Raw genomic sequence first — 23,702 nt, 5'->3', positions numbered from 1 at the left:
TGGCCATGTGTTCATATGTCCATAGAGTTTAGCTGCATTAGTGATTAAGCGCAGATCAGGAGGGTGCTTTTAAAATGAATGTCCCAATTGCCCCCACTTACTGTGCTTTGCTTCACATTACAGCGGTCTCAGACACAAAATCAGATTACTTTTGAAAGACAAGTCCAGAAGATGTGTTCGAAGAATATACCTAATGCTCACCAACCAATATAGACTCTTTGCTCTGCAGGACTGGCTGGAACAGATGACAGGCACCTGCCCCAAAGCAGGTATGCTGTGTACAGCTAGGCCTCAGCTCCAGTTGTTTCACTCAGAAAATCTCTTTCTATTTCACCCTCAGCTTTCGTGAGTGTATCCCATCAGGACCTGCAGAAGTGTGTGTTCGAGTTGCTTAAATGTGGGCTAACCTGATCCTCCTCCAGTGAGGGTCACTCCTCCTTGTTTCCCATTTTGCCACAGCTGGGCCTGGGAGTTCTGCAGGTGAGTCTTACCAGAAGTGATGGCAGCAGAGAGGGCAGTCAGTACCTAGGTCTTTTCTATGTCCTTTGCCGCTAAGTCCCCTGCTGCAGTTAGCAGCAGACTGCTGCCAGCCCTCACATCCCTGACCAGTTCTTCCTTGTTTCTAAGAACGCGTTTGAACACAACTTTCACTAACTCCTTGGCGACCTCTCTCAGGAAGCACCTGTGTCACCGATATCATTCAAAAACCTCCAGGATTGCTTGTACCCTGTTGTGCTGTCTCTGCAGGAGATCTCAGGGGTTAGACTCCCCACTTCAGATCAGAGCATGTGAGGTGGCTTCTGCTTGTCTGATGAAGGTCTCAACTACTTTTTCATCCAGATCTTTCTCACTTGAATATGAATCGTCTCCCTTCCCTGACATTCCTAGTTTAAAGCTCTCCTCACCAGCTAGGCCACTCTGAACAAAAGACACTTTTGCCCAGCTTGGCAAGGTGGGTTCTGTCTCTTTTTAGAAGTCCTTGATCCTCAGGGACAGCACCGCCATTTGAAAAACAAATCCCTGCTGCCAACACCAGCTGTGCAGCCAGCTGTTCACCAGCAGAATTCATGCACTTCTGCTGAAGGCTGTCGCTGTCATTGGCAGGATTGTGGAAAAACTACTTGGGCTTCCAGGCCCTTTGAAGTAATAGTTATTCTTTAGAAAGCATTATATATGTTTATTAGGATATAGTATTTTTTTAAAAAAGTGGGACTTCAGATCTTACCATCATATCAAACAGTTTTCCCATTTGACTGGAAGAGACTGGAAGACTCTAGGCATTAAATAGCTTTTCCAGGGTTGCTCAAGTTACTGTTGACACAATTGAGACATCTGAACAATTCCTTCCTTCCTTCCTTCCTTCCCTCCCTCCCTCCCTCTTTCTTTCTTTCTTGATATCTCATCTGAACAGGATGTGACTCAGGAAAATGACATGAAATTGTAATGGCAAAAGTAGCCAATATTATAGAGTATCAGTGAGCTAAACAAGAATTGTAAGTCTACTTTTCACATTAAAAGTGACTAGTTATTTCAATAAGGTGCTGTTTATAAGATCTCAAAAGATAAAGAACAGTTAAGTGATACATACACAGGGTTTTTTAAGTACTAAGTTATAGATAGACAAATCTAATCAGGTCATAGACTGAAGATAAAAGAATTCTTAACAGAAATAATTTTAAAGTAAAAACTTGCAACTTAAAAATTCCTGGGAGTAACAGGAAATTCAAGCAAAATGAATGAGTGAACAGGACGAGTGAGACGAGTTACTTATTCCTGAGGGAATTGAGTGAAGCTGTTTGACAGCTTTCTGGGATTAGTTTCAGGCAGAAGTTCTTTCTCCAGCTATTGACTACATTAGAAGAGTAAATGATACTATCTGTAGAATTTAATTCCCTCCATAATAGTGAAAATTGATTAAAAACTTAAATCAACAATTTTATCCCAAAATCTTTTAAATTTAAGTGTTTGGTATTCTCACATTTCAGTATCTCGCCTTTGTGTTATGAAAAACATATTCGTGCACACAACAATATTTTACAGTTTTCAAAGCTGATCTCTTAGCAACTCTTCAGAGATGTGTTACTATTGACATAAGATACCATTTGTGATCGTTTGGAAAATTGCATGTGTGCAAAGTTAAATACATCTTCATAATTCTATGTCATTTTCGTATGTATGCCAAACTGTAGGTCAGGTGAATATGATAGATACTTCTCAGAAACAACCAACTGAAGCAGCCTGGTACCTGTCTGTGCCCAGAGCCTCTACGCACAAACTTGGAACAACGGAAAACGAGGAATGAGTTACTGAGTAGCTGGGCACACGTTTGTCTGTGACCAGGGTACAATTTAGACAGACCTGTTGTCTTTTTTTTTTTTTTTTTCTTTTTTGGGAGGAGGGGAATGATAAAGGAGCTTAAACAACAAGGTGTCCCTGAGACCATTTGGTCTTAAAGCCAGGGAATGAGCTCTGACATTGTTCAGTTCGCTACTAGAGGAGAAGCCAATGAGTTTACATTAAGATGGTGACCTTTTCATTTCAAATAATCTATTTCCCCTATAAACAGACACATGAACCGGGAAAATAGTGCTGTATTGAAATGCCAGACATATTGCTTCTGACTGGAGTAGGTTTAATCTGGGAGGAAACACCATTTATTCAGACTTTCAGAGAATTTCTGGTTAGCATTGACACTGTACTGAAATCCCTGTAAGAAGGCATTCATGCAATGTATCAATTCTGTCATATTATGAAGTTACACATGATAAATATGCAAAATATTAGTAGGGAACTCTGTAAAAACTTCAGCATTTAATAACAAAATCAGCAGGTGATGCACATGGCTAATACTAGTTATCTTAAAAATCTTAGTAGCATGCCTCAAAGAGACAAGTTTGTATATGATTACTGCTTCAGAAAGCTTCTGGCTAGCCTGCTGTTCTGACTAGGTGCATGTGCAATTGTTTCCATGTGTAGGGCTGCAAATAATATGTGTATTGAAATCTGAACAGTTGAATGGTGATCCAAAGTAAATACGAAGGCAGAGCTTGAAGTGGAAAGGGAGAATAATGAGGAAATCATAAAAGGTGATTAAAATCACATGAGAAGAAAATTTTGGTCAAGAGTTTTGACTTCAGTAGAACCCAATTCTGATGTAATTTTCTATTTTTGTAGTTCCTATATAGTCCCACAGAAATCAATTAGTGTGACTGCTCATTGAAAGAATCGAATGTTTTCCTATTGCTATCAGAGGATGTTCTTTACTAAAAGAAACAGAAATTAATCTTGAAAAGGACTTTATGTGGGTATATACAAACAGCATATATATTTAATATACTCTAGACGTTTTAGAAGTTCTCTCTAAGAGAGGATAAAAAAGATTCAGAAATAAAAACAGATTCTTAAAGTAATTCAATATTAAATGCATGTATAGGCTCTCCTAAATTGTTGGGAGTTGTCTTAATCTCCCTGTGTTGCAGTGTCAGATGAGAAATAGGAAAGAATTAAAATGAATTAATAACAAAATATTGTGAGATATTGGCTGATCTTAAAATATTTAAAGAGACATCTTATTTTCTATACCTTACTTTGGAACTATATTTGCCAGAATAGCTGTTAGGGAGCACTTGCTTATGGTGTCTATTATTTAATTTTAATAGGGATTCTTTTTTTTTTTTCTGTATTGTGTACTGAGTTTTTCCAATATGATACAATGTAGCAAAAAATATTTCTAAGATAAACAATAAAAATAATAACAAATATTATTTCTAGTATAAATAATATAATAAGGCTTCCATCTCACTTTTATGTTTTCTGGGTTTTCTTTCTGTCATGTAATAAAAGTTCAAGTGCATTTTATGCCATTTCTCTTTCAATTTATTTCACAGCTTGCTACAGAATAAAGAATCAAATACATTAGAAAACAAGTATTAGGGTATCACAGGGAATGTGTTCCACTGCTCATCCTACGAACCCATGGAATCTTTTTCTTCAGTACAGCTGAGTGAAAAAAAATCAGAGATGTAAGACACAAGCAACTTGCTATATTACTATTCAAGAAATCCCTGCTGCTGTTTTCAGAACAAGCTTTTAGCAGAAATGGAGCTACATTTCAGAATCATGCAGTTTTTCAGCAATCACATGGCTTCATTCTAAACATGATTTTGAACATTTGAAGATACATGCTGTGTATGTACAGTGTAAAACAATATTGCTAGCCATGAGTGCTGACACAATTTTCTTTGCTGAAGTATCAGTGACAAAATGTACTGGCATAGAATTTTCTATCCTGTTTCATCTGCCATATCATGCAACTTTAAAACCTCAGTGGAATGCAATTTATGCACATTAAATATATTTTAAGGCAAATAATATGTAATATGATGTAACCATGCTGAAGAAATTGTGCTATATTTTCATTAAATTTTAAATAACTATGCCTATGTCTGCACTATCAAATTGTGCTGCAGAAACGCAACACATCTCTTGAAGGGAACTGTACTATGTGCATTTTGAGGCTTTGAGTTTACGATATTTCTTAGCTAATCCCATGGGCTGAAAGCCAGTGGTTGGTGCTCATTTTATGCCTCTATGGAGACCATCTTGTGTTGTAGTTTCACCAAGGAATCCTGTTTTCATGACCCAAATCAGCCCACAGTGCAAACTAGGTGTGATAAATGGGTGCAGCTGAAACACTTGTTTTAGGAGAGCACTGGTAATATGAACTGAAACACTAATTTAAATGTACCCTGTGACAACAAGACAGTTTAAAGGATTTTAGGACTTTTTGTTCATATTCAGTCTTGACTATTTTGAGAAGGAAACAAGTGAAAAACATTTGTTTTAATGAAAAATACTTTCAGTAAGACTCTGGCATAGAAAGAAAAAAAAATTGGGCAGAACAAACATTTGTGCATAGAGATTGGTTATAAGAGACTGTATTAGTCTTCAATTAAGTAAGGCTGAATCCACCACTGATGGATGAAATTCATAACTGTGAGCAAGAAGGATATTCCTCCCAAAGAGGCAAACAAGCAGGCTTTGCATTTGTTACACACGGGTAAATTAAAACAAGAAACTATTATACAGTTTGCCCACTGTTAAATAAGCCATTGTAGAAGTCTAGTCACTGTAGAAGTTAAGCCAGTCCAAGCATCTTTATTTCCAAAATCTGTCCTCTGATCACAGCTTTTCAGCAAGAAACATTCTCTAGTCTGACACCATTGAAATTCACTTCAAAATAAAAACAATTTCTACTCTAACAAATGAGATATAGGGATAGTGAATTAGGGATTAGTGTGCATGTGGAAAATATTACTTAGGAGAAATATTCCACAAAAATTATTTTCAATATAATAATAAAACTCTCTTTTTCATGTCCATGCAATCAACATGCTAGAGCCTTGACATCATTTCCTTACAGCATGAACTCAGCAATGTTAAAATGATCAGCTGGCTATGTGTGAAACTAGCCTCTCATCAGACCTTAACTTACCCCATGCCTTTAGCCCTCCCCACAAAATACACACCTCTTGCTCTGTGCCTGAAGCATGACCAGCTTTGGATCCTTTCAGTCAAAAGTGAAGGGCAACTTAGAGAGCCTGAAGCTGTAAGAAATATGACCTAGCTTTTTGTAACAAAAGAGAGCCAGCACTTGTGTGGATAGTCTGAGGGGAACCAGAGTGCAGCAAAGAGAGAATTTAATCTACTTGGAAGTCAACAGCGAACCCTGCCAAGGGCTTTCTAGTTCAGTTATGCATTCATGTAGTGAGTGCCCAGTCTGCAAATTGTGCACAACTGGATGCTGCAAAAAAATTACTGCATTTGCAACTGTTGACTCAGTTGAAATGTATAGGCATTTCTTTCATTTCTGGAGAAAAGGATCTTATCTGATCTGATAAAAACATTTGCTTATCAGGTAGGCAGTTTTATGTGTTCCACAGATTTCACATGAAATATTTCACATTATAATATACAAAATGTAGGCTATTCTTTATTCCTTTTGATTTTATTTTTAAGGTAGATATTTCATATTCTTTTTAACAACTCTTGATATAGCATAGTCTACATGTGACTGCCAGGGTAACATTCGACCTTTCTCTGGAAATGCAAACAATTTGAGTCAGTTACAAAACTATTGCATTTTCTTTAAACAAAAGAGCAAGACCTTCCCAGTGCTGTTTTGTTTCACCCTTGTAGAATTTGTTTTCAGAATGAAAATACTGCAAGGCTTGCAAAACTGCTTGAAGTGAAATATGATTGTAGCATAGTCGGATCTTTGACTGAGGCTTCAGGCTGAATATGTCTCTGTGGCATAACCAACCGTCCAGTGTAACAACACAAGGCTTGGGCATTCTCAGCGCCTGCAAAATAATGTAAGTTCTTGCTTCATATGGAAAACTACTGTCACTGGGAGTATTTCTAGAATCAAGGAACTTGCAAATAGGAATGTTGTTATCATAATCCAGCCCTACGTAAATATATACTCCCTCAAATATACTCAGGGATATACTATTATGCTATTCTTCTAGTATATTATACTAAATATACTATTCTTCATATATAAGTATTCTTAATATGTACCCGTATAAGCATATTTATTGTGAATTTTATTCTATTCTGTTGCTGAAACACTAGCGTCAGACTGTTTTGAGTTATTCTGCAAACATCTGTATTTGCCTTTCCAATCTAATCCAGTCCTTCTGATATCTTCCTTTTTTCTAACATCTCAATTCTTTGCATTAGTATATCAAGCTTGACTATAAAAGTTTCTGTCTTGAACCAATTATTTACTGAAAAATGGACAACACAATGTTTAAAGTCTTGAAACAATTTCTCCAAAAGTCACTCAAAGAAGATGATCAAAGGATCACCAGAAAAGTAGCCTAAGGGCACGAGGGTATTGATAAGGCTAATAGGCTTCTTAAGCTTCAGAAAGAGAAGACTCAACTGCTCTCTGCTTTCAGGGTGCCAAAATAGCAAATTCCCTGCCGCCCATGGTACACTAATTGGCACAGCTGACAATACAGCATCAGCGATTCATATTGCCAGGGATAGACTATGATAAGACTTGATGTTGTTTGATGTTTGATTATCAGTTCATTATAGCAGCACCCAGCAGTGTCTCTTAAGTTAGGGGTCAGATGTTTTTCCCTTTCGGTAGTTCTTGGACAAAAGTTGATAATGTAGGCAAATTTGCTTACAGACAAAACGAGGGATCCTTGGGTAGGATCTCCTCTTTCACAAGAAGAGAAAACAGATGTAATCCATTGTTAGAAATGGGAATCTTTTGTGGGAGGCAGAAAAAGGGAAGAGCAAACCTGGGATCAGAGGTGTTTTATATCTTAGATGTTCTTCTCCTTTAACACTATACTTGTAAAGATGGTCCTCGTTTAAAATCTACAGATAACATTCTGGACAGGTTTCTTTGGCATAAGTAAGATAAACTTTTTGCTTAACTCAGGGTAATAGATGTCAAGTGGCTGCCACAGTATGCAACAAGCTGATGCTGGAATTATTAGAATATATTTGACTCTCAGAGCTCTGAAGCCAGCAACATTTTTTGGTCAGCTACAATGGGAAGAGAGCAAGGCTAAATGCTTTCAAAAACTGTTGTGAATATCTGTAGGGTCAGTTCACTTTAAGAGTGAAAAGCACCAATTATGTGATGACAGAAAATGACTTGGTTTTCAAAAACATCCATATAAGGATTTGGATGCAAAAACAAGCACACACAGCAATTAGGAAATGAAGGAAATGAATGTCAAAATGAAACCATATGAAGCTCCTGTTCACCTCAATACTGTGAAAGACTCTCTTGCTTACATATATTAAATAAATTCCATCATTCATTGCATAAGAGAGCATGAAGAAACTGGTCTGCTCTAGAGATGCTGCAAAGATGCCTGTTCTTGTTCATTTGCATTTTGAAAAAAGAGAATAAAAAAGAATTTTCTTGTTTTAGTGCAATGTTATCTTAAAGAAAATTAATACTTTAGGTGTAGCCGATTTAGTCCGGCAGTTAAGTTTTTGTACGTGGAAATTAATTCCTTAATTTTTATCTCGTGAACTTCAGCTCGAGGTGTGGTTTTCAAAACTGCCCGAGTGGGCACCTGCAATGGCAGACAAGAGCTGAGTTTTCAAATAAAAAATTCTAAGCAAAGCAACTGTGTGAGTACACTGACTTGTGCCTCGAAATACATGATCATGAAAATATACTCGTACTGCAGTTCTCAGTGCCAGAGTTCTCTCTCTAAGATGAGAGGAACGTTCTCATAGAATCACAGAATCATAGAATGTTTAAGGTTGGAAGGCACTTCTAGAGTCCAACCTCCCTGCACACGCAGGGTCACCTAGAGCACGTGGCACAGGACTGCATCCAAGCAGGTTTTGAAGATCTCCAGAGAAGGACACTCCACAAATTCTCTGGGCAGCCTGTTCCAGCGCTCTGTCACCCTCACTGTTAAGAATTTTTTCCTTAAGTTCCTGTGAAACTTTTGATGTTTCAGTTTCTGGCCATTTCCTCTAGTTCTGTCAGTGGCCACCAGGGAGAAGAGGCCAGCACCATCCTCTTCACTCCCTCCCTTGAGGTACTTATAGACACTGATCAGATCCCCTCTCAGCCTTCTCTTCTCCAGGCTGAACAGGCCCAGCTCCCTCAGCCTCTCCTCATAGGCCCCTGATCATCCTTGTAGCCCTGCACTGGACTCTCTCCAGCAGCTCCACATCCCTCTTATACTGTGGAGCCCAGAACTGGACACAATACTCTAGATGTGGCCTCACCAGGGCTGAGTAGAGGGGCAGGATCACCTCCCTCGACCTGCTGGAGACGCTCTTCTTAACGCACTCCAGGATCCCATTGGCCTTCTTGGTTACGAGGGCACACTGCTGCCTCATGGTCAACTTGTCGTCCACCATGACACCCAGGTCCCTGTCTGCAGAGCTGCTCTCCAGAAGGTCGGTCCCCAGCCTGTACTGGTGTCTGGGGTTATTTCTCCCCAGGTGCAGGACCTTGCACTTGGCCTTGTTGAATTTCATGAGGTTTTTCACCGCCCATTTGTCCAGTCTGTCCAGCTCCCTCTGGCTGGCAGCGCAGTCCTCTGGGGTATCAGCTACTCCTCCCAGTTTGGTATCATCAGCAAACTTCCTGAGGGAGCACTCTGTGCCTTCATCCAGGTCATTGATGAATAAATTGAACAGGACTGGACCAAGGACTGACCCCTGGGGGACCCCGCTAGCTACAGGCCTCCAACTAGACTCAGCACCGCTGATCACCACTCTCTGAGCTCTGCCATCCAGCTAGTTCCTAATCCACCTCACTGTGCACTCATCTATCCCACACTTCCGGAGCTTGCCCAGGAGGATGTTGTGAGAGACGGTGTCAAAAGCCTTGGTTCTATTTGTTTGCTTGATACAGTCATTGAAAACAAAAATCTATATGCATACATATTTGCAAGATGCTTAGCTTTTTTTATGAAAAATGTCACAAAAGTAGATCAGAAGAAAATGAGCAATGCTGTTCTCAAAACAGAGTTTGGGTAGAACTTAGGCATTTCTGCTCAGAATCACCTGGCCTGACTTAGGGACAATGACCTACTACAGTACAAGGTGTGAAAGGGGGTGAAATCAGATTGCCGAGCTCCTTTGCAGTAAGTGTCCTTATGCGCAGATTTAACCACAGTACAAGGAGTAGTGCTTCTGCCATTCACTGAAAAATAAGCTTCTCGCATGTGTGCGGTCAAGACATCTATAGAGTAGTTATCACAGACTGACTGATAGACTACAGACCAATTTACCCCTCGTACTTCACTGCATTTTCCTTTTGGACCCATACCCTTTTGTGACCTTCTGCTCTGTAAAGCTAAAGAATTTACTGTACCCACTTCTCGGCATCTAACTCCTCTTCCCACACTTGTTAGAATTCCCCTTCTCATACTCGCCAAGTGCCAAGTCTCCCCAGCATAACGCTGCTGTCAGTCGTTTAATGCTTTAAAAGGAAAGAGCATTTCACACCTAGAGTCATGAAACCTCTGCCAGAATCAATTTCAGGGTTTTGCTTTCCACAGAGAGCCTTGTGCTCTGAAGTTCCCCACTTCCCTCCCTGCTGTTGCGTGGTGTCTCTGACCAGCCTCTGTGCTGCTCACAGAACCTGGAGCTCACACACCATCTGGGACCTCCTTCTTGTGTCTTTATCACACTGACTTGCCAGCTGCTCACAAGCCTCATTGGAAACTCCACCTTTAAATGCCTATTAATCTCTTTCTTCCTACAGTTTGTAATAGTTCTACTTAACTCTGTAAAGTAGTTAAAATTCAGTTTATGAAAATACAATAGGAGAAGGCTCACTGGCCTAGAGTATTTACTGTCATTGTTGGTCAAGACTAACCATTCCCATTTTCATCCAAATTTTCTCCCCTAAAAATCAAATTAAGTCATTTAGAAGATACTAAAATAGCTAAAGCAAATGAGTTAAATGGAAACCCAATGAACAGTCGATCATTTATATCTTTAATAGTGTCTGTTTTTCTCTTGCTTGTTTGCTGACCTCAACTTTCAGTTATATGACTAAGGCATAAGACAGTATATTCCCTTTCTCCAAGCTACATGTAATGACATGTAAGGACATCATCCTAAGTCAGTAAGTCAATAGCTAATTTTGTACATTCAAGTGCATTTGACTCAGCTGGACTTATTAAAACATAAAAGGAAAAAACTTGTAATGAGTAAGTTTTCAATCTACGTTATGCTAGCTCTGTCATACACGGCACAGCAGGAAGTTTTCTCTCTGTCTTTTTCAAAAGGACTTTTATTGAAGGAGTATGAAGACACCAGTCATTTTTTAAAACTAAATATAGGTAGACAAAGAAATATATCAGACATGACAAGCCCAATTTTCAGGGGAGCACAGCAAGTCAAATTTTCAGGGGAGCACAGAGAATTGTAGCAGCAGTAGTAGTTTGTAGCACTGCAGTTGATGGCTTCTTAGGTGGCTTCTTAGGCAGCTGCTGTATGGCTCTTTTCTGGGATGTATAATCAGTAATCTGGACTTGATTTGTCAAATTGTTACAGCACATTCATAACCTCCACACATGGAATCTCTCAGTTAAGCCAACGCATACACTAAAGTCACGTACAACTCGGTCTGAATTTATGTGACCTTGAAAACTGCTAAGGACTTCTTGCTTGTTATATGCTGTATGCCATTCATGGTGTGTGATCTGACCTTTAGTTAGGCAGAGGTGTTGTTTCAGACCAATTTCAGTGGAAGAACTTGTTTGCTTTATAGAGACCTTAGAGAATTTCCAGTCCCAAAGAAATCTGGAAAGTTTTCATTGATTCAGGCCTGTATGGTCTCTATTCATTTTTCAAATGTCAGACCACCTGCTAACATCAGCTAGAGAGCAGAGGCTCTTGAGGCTCGGTTACTTCATCATACCTTGAGCATCTCTGGATTTTCCACACTAACTTATAAGTTTTGGAGGATATATATATATATGTATACATATACATTTTTTTTCCTACAGTTAGGAGAAAGTTCAACAGGTTCTATTTTACATGGAAATAAAGGGTAGATGACAGATGTAGGGGATTATTTTATGTTATTCCTAAGAGCTAACTAATTTATTTCTGGCTAAAATACACTTTTAATAGTTTAATGAACTATTGCTTTGTACCTTAGCTCTCAGTGCCAGAGTTCCTCCCAATTAATCCTTCCTTCACAATTCATGTCTTGAGCTAGACTTCTTACGGGTTTTGCTCTTGAAATAAGATCCACTAGATAAAATGCCTATTAACTCTGGTTATTTTTTCTGATTTTTTTTTCTGTTTTATTTTACTGTCTCTCTCTCCCTCATATGAGCCTTCCCTACAACCCAAAACATAAATTCCTAAGTTATAGTTACTGAATTGCAACTTGTTTTACCAGTCTTTTTCTTCTGCCATTTTAAAAGTAGGTAAGGAACAATAAATCATTGCCTGTTTGGGATCAAATTCACCATCTCTTCTGTTATTGAATTGGAGAGCTCAGTTCCATAACATTCCATTTTTTTTCTGTCAGGGAGATAATTATATTTTAAATCAAGTAGTGATAGAGAGTTTGCCAAATTTAAGGCGTAAGATGGCAATGAAAGCACTATTATTTAACTATCACTTTACTTACAGTTTATACTTTTTATTTATTGTGTGGCAAGTAGAGAGAAATAACAGCTTCCAGAAATAAAGTCTTGAGCAGACATCAATTAAAATTTGCTGTAGAGATATCCTTTATACATTAAAGAGACAGGATTTGCTTTATATTTGACATATAGAACAGCACAAGCAAAACTGGTCAGTGCTATTATGAAGCTACTATTATTTCTTAACAAATTTTTAATACCAATACTCCCAGCTAATGTTTTTTATTATATGAACTACATGCTTCATAGGATATTAAAGTAATTAAAGACAACATTTCAGCTTTATACAGTACTTTTTTTTAGAAGGATTTGCAAGTTAATCTGAGTAAAATGTGCCTTAGCATAAGCTGAGCAAGAGGCTAATGTCCCAAAATATATGTATATATATATTTAATTTACTATTTACCAGGTTTTAGTTAAGTATTTTGCTGGTTATTTCAGTTTTAATGTTATTACTTACTTATCCACTGCAAGCAGAGGTCTTCACTACCACTATTTTTCTCAACGAGTGATGACCACTCTAGTCACTAGAAAGCCCAAGTTTTCTTCTTTCGCAGTGAGAGCACCACAGCCTTTCTGCCACTCCCATACTTCGCTCCTTCTATTACATCTATCAGTTTGACTGAGCAACTTAATTTTGTTTACATGCACATAAACCAAAAGCTTTCCACTATTTTACAAAGTCAAATTCACTTACTGCAATGAAAATACAACAAGGATTTAAGCAGGGATTTAAGCAGGGATGCTTTTTAATTTCTTTAAAAAATTGGGAGGAGGTAATTGATTTATGCAAGGCAGCTGATGTCAGACCAGCCTTCCCAGCATTAATCTTCTTTCAATATCTTTGTCTTTTACAGTCATAGAACAAAACATGACGACCATACTGGCTAGGCTGACAGATGATTGTGAGTACCCTGAACAGGCATCTGTGCTAATCACGCTCCATACAGGAGCAGTTTTTACTGGTAGCTGGCCTGGGAGAACCGATGAAGGAAGTGGTTACTCTAACTGGTTTCTCTTACTGGTCGTTTGGTTGCAATAGACAAGATTTCTTCTTCCCCCATGACAATTCTATAGAGAAACACTTTATAATCTGTCACACGTTGTTTAAAATGGATGGTAAATTGGTAAAACAACTTTTTTATATTTTAATAATGATATGTTAATTTGGTATGTTCTGCTGTCACCAACTATTTCCTTAACATCACATCTTGCTAATATAATGCCCAACTACACAAATACAAGCAGAACTGTTTAAATACTGGATGGCTCAAATTTTATCTGAGTAACAGAGCCATAATGGTTTTAGAGTCCTCAATTAAACCTATTTGTCACTACATTTTGGCATGTAGTCTTGGAGCACGCCAGCACCAGAATCTGGAGAAAACAGCTGTTGTGTTCACAGAAACTGTCCTTCTCTCCATAGGTAATCAAGCAAAACACATAGCGTTGTTATCATTCTTGCAATTAATTACTGTGAGACTTGCATCAACACTGGGAATAGTTTTTGGGTGGGAATTGAGAATCTTTAACACAGAGAAGCCTTGGGATTCTTGTTATTGATGATCTGCCACCACAATGACTAATCCGTTATGGTTTATCATATGTTAGAGTCATCTGGAGGTTTCACTTGTATCAGACTGAAGGGAACCACATCCTTAGTAGGACCGGCCAGTATCCTTCTACAGATAGACTTTATAAAACAGACCTCTTAAAACATCACGAGCTGCATCACAAACCATTTTTTTTTGCGTGTGTGTGCGATTTCCTGCTTCCGAGTTTTACCAGCCCCCTCTATGCAGCATGTTAGCTTCACTAAGTATCATTTTTGTGCCTTTTTGCACTAGTGCTTTGATAAGATATCATGGTTAAGTGGTTTTAAGGCTCCACATTACACTGTATTACAGACAACAAAACAGGGGAAGTATTGCAAATATCATTCTTGAAGTAATAAATCTCTCTATGAATTTCTCACTTTTGCCCTAGAGAAACCTCACAAAAGCAGCTGTGGCTGCACTGCAGAAGGGAACTCCTGCTGGCACACACTGATGTGGCTGTGCCGTTCAGCTGTGTGCCTTCCCCAGCCTCATCTCCTCATGTGCTCCCATTGCCTAATGCCACCCACTGCCTGGAGAGCCAAGGTAAAGGCTGCAAAGCTTATGTTGCAATTAGCATCTTTGGAAAACTTTCCCACATAAAGACCTTTCATACTTGACTTGTAGAATTATACTATGGGGTATTTGGAAGAAAACTGTATTGGATGGGAAAATTATGTAGCTACAAAGATCTCTATCTGTTCTTAAGTCTTCACAGAATCATAGAATGGTTGAAATTGGAAGGCACCTTTGGAGATCACCTAGTTGAACCCCCACGCTCGCACATAGCATTGGATCCCATCCAGGCGGATTTTGAGTTTCTCCAGAGAAGGAGGCTCCACAACCACCAGTTCTCACTGTCAGCTCATCTAACCTGCACTTCTGAGCTTGCCGAGAGCTGAGGCTCTCTCATTGGTGATAACTCAGTAGCTCCACATCCCCAGTTTGTTACTTTTTGGAGTAAGGCTGCGGGATAAATCCTGAATACTGAAAGTTCATTCTGTAGTGGGGTAATATCTAGTTACCTGTTCTTTATAGATGTTCTGTCTGAAGAAGAAGAGAGAATGACTCTCCTATTTTTATGACTATATATTTATTCATTGATCTTGTTTGTATCCATCATTGAAGAATCTTGGCGAGTGCCTAAAACTGCATTAGAAACATTCCATACCTTTCAATAGTAGATACAATAAGAACAACAGTTTATGTTGAATAATACAGTGACACACAAACTGAATAATATGATCACTTAATAAGGTAATCTTTTATGCCCCTTTCTGGAGTCACAGTCAAATTAAAAGGTGATCCATATGAAACTTTAAAATCAATTTAAAGTAAACATACGTTAAGAAAGAGAATATTAGTATGTTGATAACAAGTGTGAATTACCTTAAGAAAGCTATTGAGATCTGATGAATATAAAATCTAATCTAAGATGACTTGCCATTAAGTTTCTATAGTGTTTATTTTAGATACTTGTAAAATTATTTTATAGAAAACCTGAAATTAAAAGATATCTATGTGGATTTCATGACTATCTCACTGATTTGCTGGCTGTGTCACAGACCATTTAAAATAGAACAGCTGTGATTGATAGAGAAGATGACAAATGCATAGATATTGCAGGACAAGAATAAACTCAAATTAATGAAGGAAACAAAAACATGAAAGGCATATGAAGAAAAATCTAAAGCAGTGTTAAAAACTGCAGTGAACTATCATTCTTTGTCAGGTTTAATTTTGTCTAAAAAAATCCCCCTGGGTCAATATTGCAACTCATCAGTGAAGCTTAGCAGGCATTCTTGGTGGAAAGATATACTTACTTTACAAAAATTCTGTAGTTTCATCCCTTTCTGATATCTTAACTTTCGGGGCGGGAATTGGCTGTTTATGTTCTAAATTTGTATATTCATCCCCATTTTAACAGTGTCAGTTAAAGCATCAGCTGCAGGAGTAAATACTTGGAATATCTACATTTGCAGCATAGTCTTATAATAGTATGATGGTGCATGATTCATGAGTGTAAAGCTTGTTTGTGGAATACTCTATTAGTGGATTTTAAGATGTCAGTATGTGTTCAATATAAAAGCTTGAAATATTTGTTATAACCTCATGGTAGAGAAACATGGATGCATGTGCAATAGCATCCACTACAGAAATATCACAGTCTCTGCGATCTCCATATCAAGCCCTGCATTTTGTCCAACGCGTTTGTTAATTCTTGAAGCATATTTAACAAAAAAAAAAAAAAAAAAGGTTTACAATACATAAAGTATTTCTAACTATGAAAATAAAAATCAACTCTGGAAATTAGAAGACAAGAATTGAGAAAATTCTCATGAAACACAATGTTTGTTTGAGTTCAGAAAATACTGACAGCTTTGGACTACCACCAGTATCTGACTGAAAGTGTAACTTTTTGTTATTTTAAAGTATTCTGACTTTTCTAACCACTCCCGATTTCTCTCGCACTTAAGGACCATATTCATACTATGTGGTCTTATGAGAACATGGAAAATAAATTGGTTCCTGACTTAGATAATTACATTTCTGTAGCTATGAAGAGATCAAGACCTCCTCCAGTGCCAAAGTTTTACAGACTATTAATGTCCTTTCTCCTCCTTTTCCCCAGGAAAGAATTAGATGACAGAATGCTTTTACTTCTGAGAAGAAATTAGTTATATGTTAACTTTTCAAGTTTCAGGAACTAATATAGCTGAAGGATTTTGGAAAAAAAAATACTGAAGTACTTAAAGAAAAGCCATTTTGGGGAGGTAGGAGATTTTTTAAACCCCTCTGAAGTCAATATCATCAATTTAAATGATTACTACTGTCACTTACAAAGAGGCAATAAACATACCTAATTGAGAATATTCCCCTCTTTATGAATTCACCAAATAACCATGTTGACTCAGTGACTGCTTTTAAATGATCAAAATTTATTTTTCCCTCTGTCTACATCATTATAAATAAAAAACGGTGACTGGAAAGCCTAATTATAAAACTCTTGACAAGTATATGGATTAAGTAGGGGTTCAGAACTTGCAATAGCCTTGCTTTAGGTTTCAGGAGAGAAAACTAAGCAAACATTTTAATTACAAAACATTCTTTACTAACCAGATGTAAATCGATGCATGTGGAATTGTGCTCACAGGCGTTGGTTGTGCAGTCATCAATGTCCTGCTCACATTTCAGTCCCGCATACCCTGGGTTGCACAAGCAATAGAAGCCATCGACAACTGTAACAGACATAGTATCTTAGTACTAATACTATGAAATGAAAATAATACAGTAAAACTAAGAAGTAACAGTAATGACTAATATTCAAAACAGATTTGGACTGGCTTCACCTAAATGTGACATTATATAGACATTAAAAAAATGAACTAAATTAAACTCAATACCTCAAAACTTCCTTTTAATATGAAAACAGATTAGCTGTACTGCAGTTTACTTAAACAATTCAATTATTTTAACATGGTAATCATGAATCAATGACCCATTGCAAGCTTGAGAAAAGAAAGTAATCTGACCTTATAAGCTACTAACTAATTTTCCATCGCAAAACTGTACACAGGTACATACTATTTTGACTTTGATATTGATCCTAAATGCAAAAGGGACAGTTCAACATTGATACTTCTGTTAAGCAATGTCTCCTATTATACCACAATATTAAAGCAAAACTCAGTTGAGTTGAATTTGGCAGGTCAACTTCAAAGATATTTCCATGCTTCACTTTAATCTTCAGCAGTTAATGATAAGGATCGTACTCCTTTTCATCTGTAATGATCTGAAGTGAGAGGCATCTTTAGAGTGCTGCATCCATATAAGGAGCTAGTGATAGCAGTAATTGCAGTTCTTGTGGGCCTGATTTATTACAACCTCAAATAGGTCCCTGGATTCTTCATTATCTCTGAGATTTACTATGGAATCCATTCAGTCGTTGTGTCTGTATGAAGAGCTGCTATTACATTCATTACATGCTGTAAGTCTTTCCCAGCAGCATCATTTTTCGTCTGCTAAAGAGATTCCAAGCTTTCTCAGAATTCCTACTTTCTGCAGTCATGCTCTTGCACATTTGGCAGAGGAAATGAGACCTCCAAGTAACAGAAGTTAAGTCTAGAGGTGTCACAAACTACCCACCAAAAATCTGGCACTTCATTAGTGTAAAGAACTTTTTTGCATCTTATCTAAATTTTGCTTCAAAAATCTCTGAACTATGTGCAGTAAATAAAAACATCCATAAACTTGTTAGACAGTAATCTTTACTACGCAAGGATCAGAAGCTGCTTTCTTATTCCCATATGAATGCAGGCAATTCCTAAAGTTTATTTAAAATGATTATTTTATAAACAAGAGAGTTTTAGATAATAATTTTCATAATTTAAGGTCAGATCTTTAAGATCTTATCTGAAATCAGTAAAGTTAATTTCACCTTCTTTGAATGTGACTTTAAATTTCTGAATTTCAGGGAAGTTCATGTGTCATCATTCTTATTTTAAAAGAGATGTGGAGAAACTGGAGAGGGACCCAGCAGAAGACTACCAGACCCAGGCTTCGTCAAGGCTTAAAGTCCATGACCTGTGAGAAGTTGAATCAGCTGGGCTGCTTTTATGTTAGTCGCTTTGATGAACGGTTAATAGATAAAGGGCTATCTAATAACAACTTCAAGGACAGTTACAAAACTGACAGAACCAAATTCTTTTCTGAGTGCCAGAGGTTATAATAAGGAGCAATGGCCACAAATTGCAGCTCAGGAGATTCACGTTGGATACCAGAAGATGGGAAAAAATCACTGCAAGAGTAAAGCATGTCTGGCTTCACACAGGTTTGACTGTGTTACCTCCAAGGTCATCCCCTTTTCCAACCAGCTTTTCTAAGACTCTGTGAAAACCCAACACTTTTGTTTAGCAGGCATAGAAAGTGCCTGATTAGTAGTGCTGTCCCATAAGACACTGCAGTGAAAACCTCAGACGAAATGGGTGCTGCTATTCTTACCCTGACAATCCAGACAGAATATAGTGCAGTAATTCATACTCAGTTTGCTTCTAAACCCTAACATAGAAATATTAAATATCACTATCAGGGAAAGTGTCAGGCACCTGGTGTCACCACGTCAATGCTAGAAGGTGCTTCTCAGTAAACAGACACTAGATTTTACATCAGTTTGACAGTTAATGGAATATTTGGGCTTGTTAAAATTACTACAAATACTGCCTCTCTGCTCTTATGAGCTCCTTTTTTCAGCACCTGAATATTCTCCCTCCTCAAATGCACAATGTGTTTGGCTAATTTAGGTATCAAAGGAGACAGCACAAATCTCATTAAAATTTCTCATTAGCTGCAAATCTGACCCCCTGAACACACCAACCTCAGTGCCAGGAGTTGAGGCACTTTGGCAAAAATGATCCTCCTGGCACCGGTGGTGGAGCTTCAGACAAGCTAAATTTCAGTAAATTATCCACTTCTCTCCCCAGAGCAGCTACAGAAGCTAGCTTAGCAGGAAGACTACTCCACATTAAAGCAAGGAACCAGGCTGCACTCACTGTCGTAGCAGTACCCGTGGAGGCAAGGGTTAGAGCTGCACTCATTGACATTGATCTCGCAGCGTGGACCTGCAAAGCCCTTTGCGCACCAGCACTGGAATCCGAGGGGAGAAATGTCCAAATTCATTTCTTCAATGCACACGGCTCCATTCTCACAGGGATTGCTGGCCTCGCAGGGCCTAAACTCACAGTTAGAGCCTGAAAGGAAAATGGCAAAGCTGTCAGGGTTTAACTAATGAACATATTCCTGCAGCTGCTGTATTTGCTTTAGTTTCCAGTTAATGCTGAGCTGCAGTGTCTCAGAAACGTACATGTGCGTATTGCCATGCAAAGATACTTCGCTTTGCTAACTTACAAACAAAAAGCTGTCATTTTGTACCTGCCTTGTTTATATAATGGCATTGCATTTTAAAATCAAACTAGTTGTTTGAATATCTTTTATAGTTTTTCTGTGTACCCTTGCCCTCTCAACTGGCTTAAAAGGCATAGTGACATAAAAAATAATAACAAAAATAAAAAGAAGAATTTTCATTAAAAGCATCCTCTCATTTTTTTCCCACTGTTGTCAGAGCTGTTTATAGATTAAGGCAGAATGGTGAACAAGAATGAAATGCCAGGAGCCTTATGTTATATTAATGTCCAGCTTGCAATTAATAATGACACACAAACTATCTAACTGAAATAATTTATTTTTCATAATGAATGTCTGTCTCTATAGTGTATAAAAATAGCTTTATGATAGAAAATCTCACAATCTCTGTCCAACAACTGCTCTAGCAGATAAGGAATTAGAGGCCAGTGACACTTACAGGGGATCACTGGGGAAGCCTGTTCTATGACCTTCCCTCCAGGAGCAGCAGTTCTCCTGCCCCAGCAGCCTCACCTTTACCACTGATTTAAATTTCTGCGACACCATGATGGTTGTGCATGTGTGTGCGTCTGTGTGTGTGTATTTTCCTGCATCTTGTGATTATCGCATAAAAGTACACAAGATTTTGCAATTTCCAGGGGGAGGCCACAGGCTGGTGCTGCTGTGGCCATGCCGGGCTCAGGGCTGACCATGGCCTGAGTTGGGCTGCGCTGGTCGGAGCCTGAGCTGGGGCCCGGGGCTGCTGCCTGCCCTGACCCAGCGCCAGCTCCAGCTCCAGCCCAAAGCCCCAGCCCCAGCCCCAGCCTTTCAGGCATCTGTGGGCAGGAAGTGAAACCCCAGAGGATCCAAGGCTGAGGAGGAAGAGCCAGGACCATGAGACCTCTGGCAGTGAGGACCTCCGGATGGTGACAGCTAATTGCAACCCTCCCGCTGTGTTTCTGCAGGAGACTGAAGTGTTGACACAGGACATGGGGACCTTGGAAAGGTAGGCCTAACAACAGGGGTTTTAAAGCACTTTTAATTGTACTATAAATGAGGCTTTCCTGTATTAATTAGATGATATGGACTGTCGGACTATCAAGACATTAAACTGTACTAACAATTAATTCTTGGCAGCGTGTATAAGCAGGTTGCCACACATTCTCCAAAACATTAGCTGTGTGGGTTTTGGGTGAGCTGATTCCCTATTACAAGATAACATCTTAAGCGCTCAACTGTTAAGGCTGCAAAAACAACAGATGGGAATACGATTGGGGTAAAAAAAACCTCTGACCACAGCAGCTAATCTGGCAGGGGAGAAGGAGAACAGCACAAGTCATTCCTTGTCTTTATGTGACTGGTGATGTCTGTGATGCACAGCGATTCTGCTGCTGGCATTTGGCAGTCTCAGTCCTGGGATTCATTGAAACAGCATGGCAGAAGCTGCCATATGGCACACTGCGGTTTTGCCCTGAGGTTTTTATCTTTATATTGCAGCAGCTTGACGTGGGCGACGACTCTGCTGCTTCCTAAAGTGAAGTTCGCACCCACATGGATGAGTTTAACACATGGCTCGCGATGGTAAGGGGAACTGTCGGATCGTGCAGTAATGCAGGAGTTGTTTTTCCTCTGCCTTGATGGAAGACTCTTCAAAACAGACTTGTCCTGTCTTCTCATATGTTTAAATGTTTGTGGCAGTGGGATATACATTTATAGGAGATAAAGCAAACAACATGCCAGAATGCATCAGTTTTCCCCTACTGCAGTATTTTTCTCTAGTAGTAGATACTACCACATTTTAGGCCAGAGTGTAACAAAGTCTTAGTGAGCAATTACCAGGCAATGAAGCAATAAGAAACAGTGAAGATATATGTCCTAAGTCCTACAGGTTCATTTTATTTACAAATATTTGTCCACTAATAATAATAGGACTGTGCATAGCTCTGTTGTATGAATACTAATGAATTTACATGTTCTTGATCTCAGTATCTAGTGGCTAATTTTCACAAATTAATTATGTATTTCCAAAAATAATTATCTTTTATTTTTTTCTTGGTTCTCAATATTCCCCCAAGCCTCTAGGTTACATCTCTAACTATATCCACTACAAAAGATTTTTATTTCAAGCATTTTCCTCTGCTGAAATTTTGGTCTGGCATGAATAACATGCTAGATTTCTTCTGCCTTTGCTTTCTGCACAATATGTGTGTTATAACTGTATCATTCATCAAAGACCAGCAGAACAACTTTTGTCTAGTCTCAGTCCCTTCAAAAAACAGCAGTCTCCAAAGAACTGTGGATAAATTTTTTTTTTTTAATTCATAATTTATTTTAACCTTTAACTGAAGCTGACTCTTGCTACCTCAAACATAATTTATGAGAATATTTTTGGAAATATTTGAAATGTAAAAGGTTAAATGTGACCAGATTCAGAAAATAAGGTACTGGAGGCTATGCTTGAATGCAGCACTTTCAGATTCTTGTGCTGCTTTCATAAATTCAGTTTTGCCACATATTGACAGATTTATCATCTCAAATTCGGTAACTAAGGATAAGTATTTTTTATGAAAGCCTGGCTAGATGTCTCCCACTGTGCAACTCTGTGAAAATGAGTTTGCCTGTCTCCTCCATACCCTCACACGAGGTAGGTGTCAGGCTGCTGTTAGGCCTTCCTGGAAGGACCTCTCTGTGAGGCTGCACAAGGCCAGCTCCCTCTGCCTCTCCACGTCTGGAGCAAGTGCTGCAGACCACAACCATGTTGAAGGCCCTCTTCTGAGCTCACTCTAGTTAATTCATGAGGCTTTTTCCCCCATTATTTGAAGAAAACTGCATCAGTTTTTCTGGATCTTGTCTGCTTGTAGCAGACATCCACCAAAATATTGCCTATACTGGTTCTCTGCTCAGCCTGAGCAGCCCCACCAGGTCTAACCAGCGCATCACCACTGCCCATTCAATAATGTAACTCCATGCATTCGAGCCCCTGCTTTGCTTGAAGTCCAACCCTGTCTCCCCTTCTTCCCTGCCTGTCTTTCCAGACAGCTGGTTATCACTCCACAACTGTGATGTGCCCTATCATTCCAGTGAGGCAGTAGTTCTGAGAGTGCGTAAGGACTTTTTGTTCCTCCTGTGTCCTATGCTGCACGCAGTGTTGCAGGCACTTGAGATGAGTCCCCAGTTGCACCACTTTGTCCAAGTGTGACAGGAGTCTCCTTCTCTGGAGATCTTGAAAGCCCGCCTGGATGCCACCCTGTGCCATGTGCTCTAGGTGTTCCTGCTTCAGTAGGGAAGTTGGACTAGATGATCTCTCTAGGTCCCTTCCAACCTTAAGCATTCTGTGATTTGCTGATCTTGCTTTCCTGCAGACAATTCTTTCCAACTCCTTATACTTTCACTTTGCTTTGGGTTTTTCTCTCTATTCCCCTGATAGATGCAATTTAAAACTCTCCTCACTGAGTTAGCTGGCCTGTTGGCAAAAATGCTCTTTGTTAGATGGATCCCATCTCTCACCATCAGATCTTACTCCTTAGAGGGATGTTAGCTGTGTGTCTATTCTTACCATCAGGATTGAAGATAACACCTCTGGGCCCATGTGGCCTTCACCAGTACCACCAAAGTCTACTGTTCCCTTCTGGCACTGCTCAAGCAACATTGGCATTGGTCTCTATTGGCAGTATCACTGGTGCCCACACAAGCAAGTAGCAGAAGGTAATAGCTCAGGTATCTTTCCAACTCCCTGAATCCAGACTTCTGACATGCAAAAAAGAGATCAGATTTGGTCAGCAGATTAGTGCCACCATCCCTCCTGGAATCCTAAAAGGCTATAAGCTATCACCAACTGCTGCTTCTTAGTATCACCGGGTAGAGTATGTGCATCCAATTCAGCCAGCCCATGTGCCTCTCTGGATGAGGAACCTCTGAGTTCTGAGGAACCTCTTCATTTTCTGTTTGTTGCCCTAATGCTGTGCAGCCTGCTCGCCTCCTCCTCAGCTTCACCACAACACCAACACCACAGCACAAGCAGGCTGCATGACTGGCT

At 39.1% G+C, this 23,702-nt stretch overlaps 1 protein-coding gene across 1 annotated transcript in view; it reads right to left on the bottom strand.

Moving 5' to 3' along the window:
• Positions 1-23,702, bottom strand: part of EYS (EGF-like photoreceptor maintenance factor) — a 636,352-nt gene that overhangs the window by 475,874 nt on the left and 136,776 nt on the right. Inside the window, exons 9-10 of the mRNA XM_088531218.1 lie at positions 19,318-19,515; positions 16,886-17,007 (exon numbers count right to left, since the gene is read on the bottom strand). Coding sequence (XP_088387344.1) covers positions 16,886-17,007; positions 19,318-19,515 — 320 coding nt within the window. The remainder of the gene's footprint in view (positions 1-16,885; positions 17,008-19,317; positions 19,516-23,702) is intronic.

Source organism: Tinamus guttatus, unplaced genomic scaffold (genome assembly GCF_059628265.1).
Source record: "Tinamus guttatus ecotype Peru unplaced genomic scaffold, ASM5962826v1 Tinamus_guttatus_pri_ptg000402l, whole genome shotgun sequence".
Taxonomy (NCBI): Eukaryota; Metazoa; Chordata; class Aves; order Tinamiformes; family Tinamidae; genus Tinamus; species Tinamus guttatus.
The sequence above is the reverse complement of the archived record's forward strand: the minus strand, read 5'-3'. Positions and strand labels throughout refer to the sequence as shown.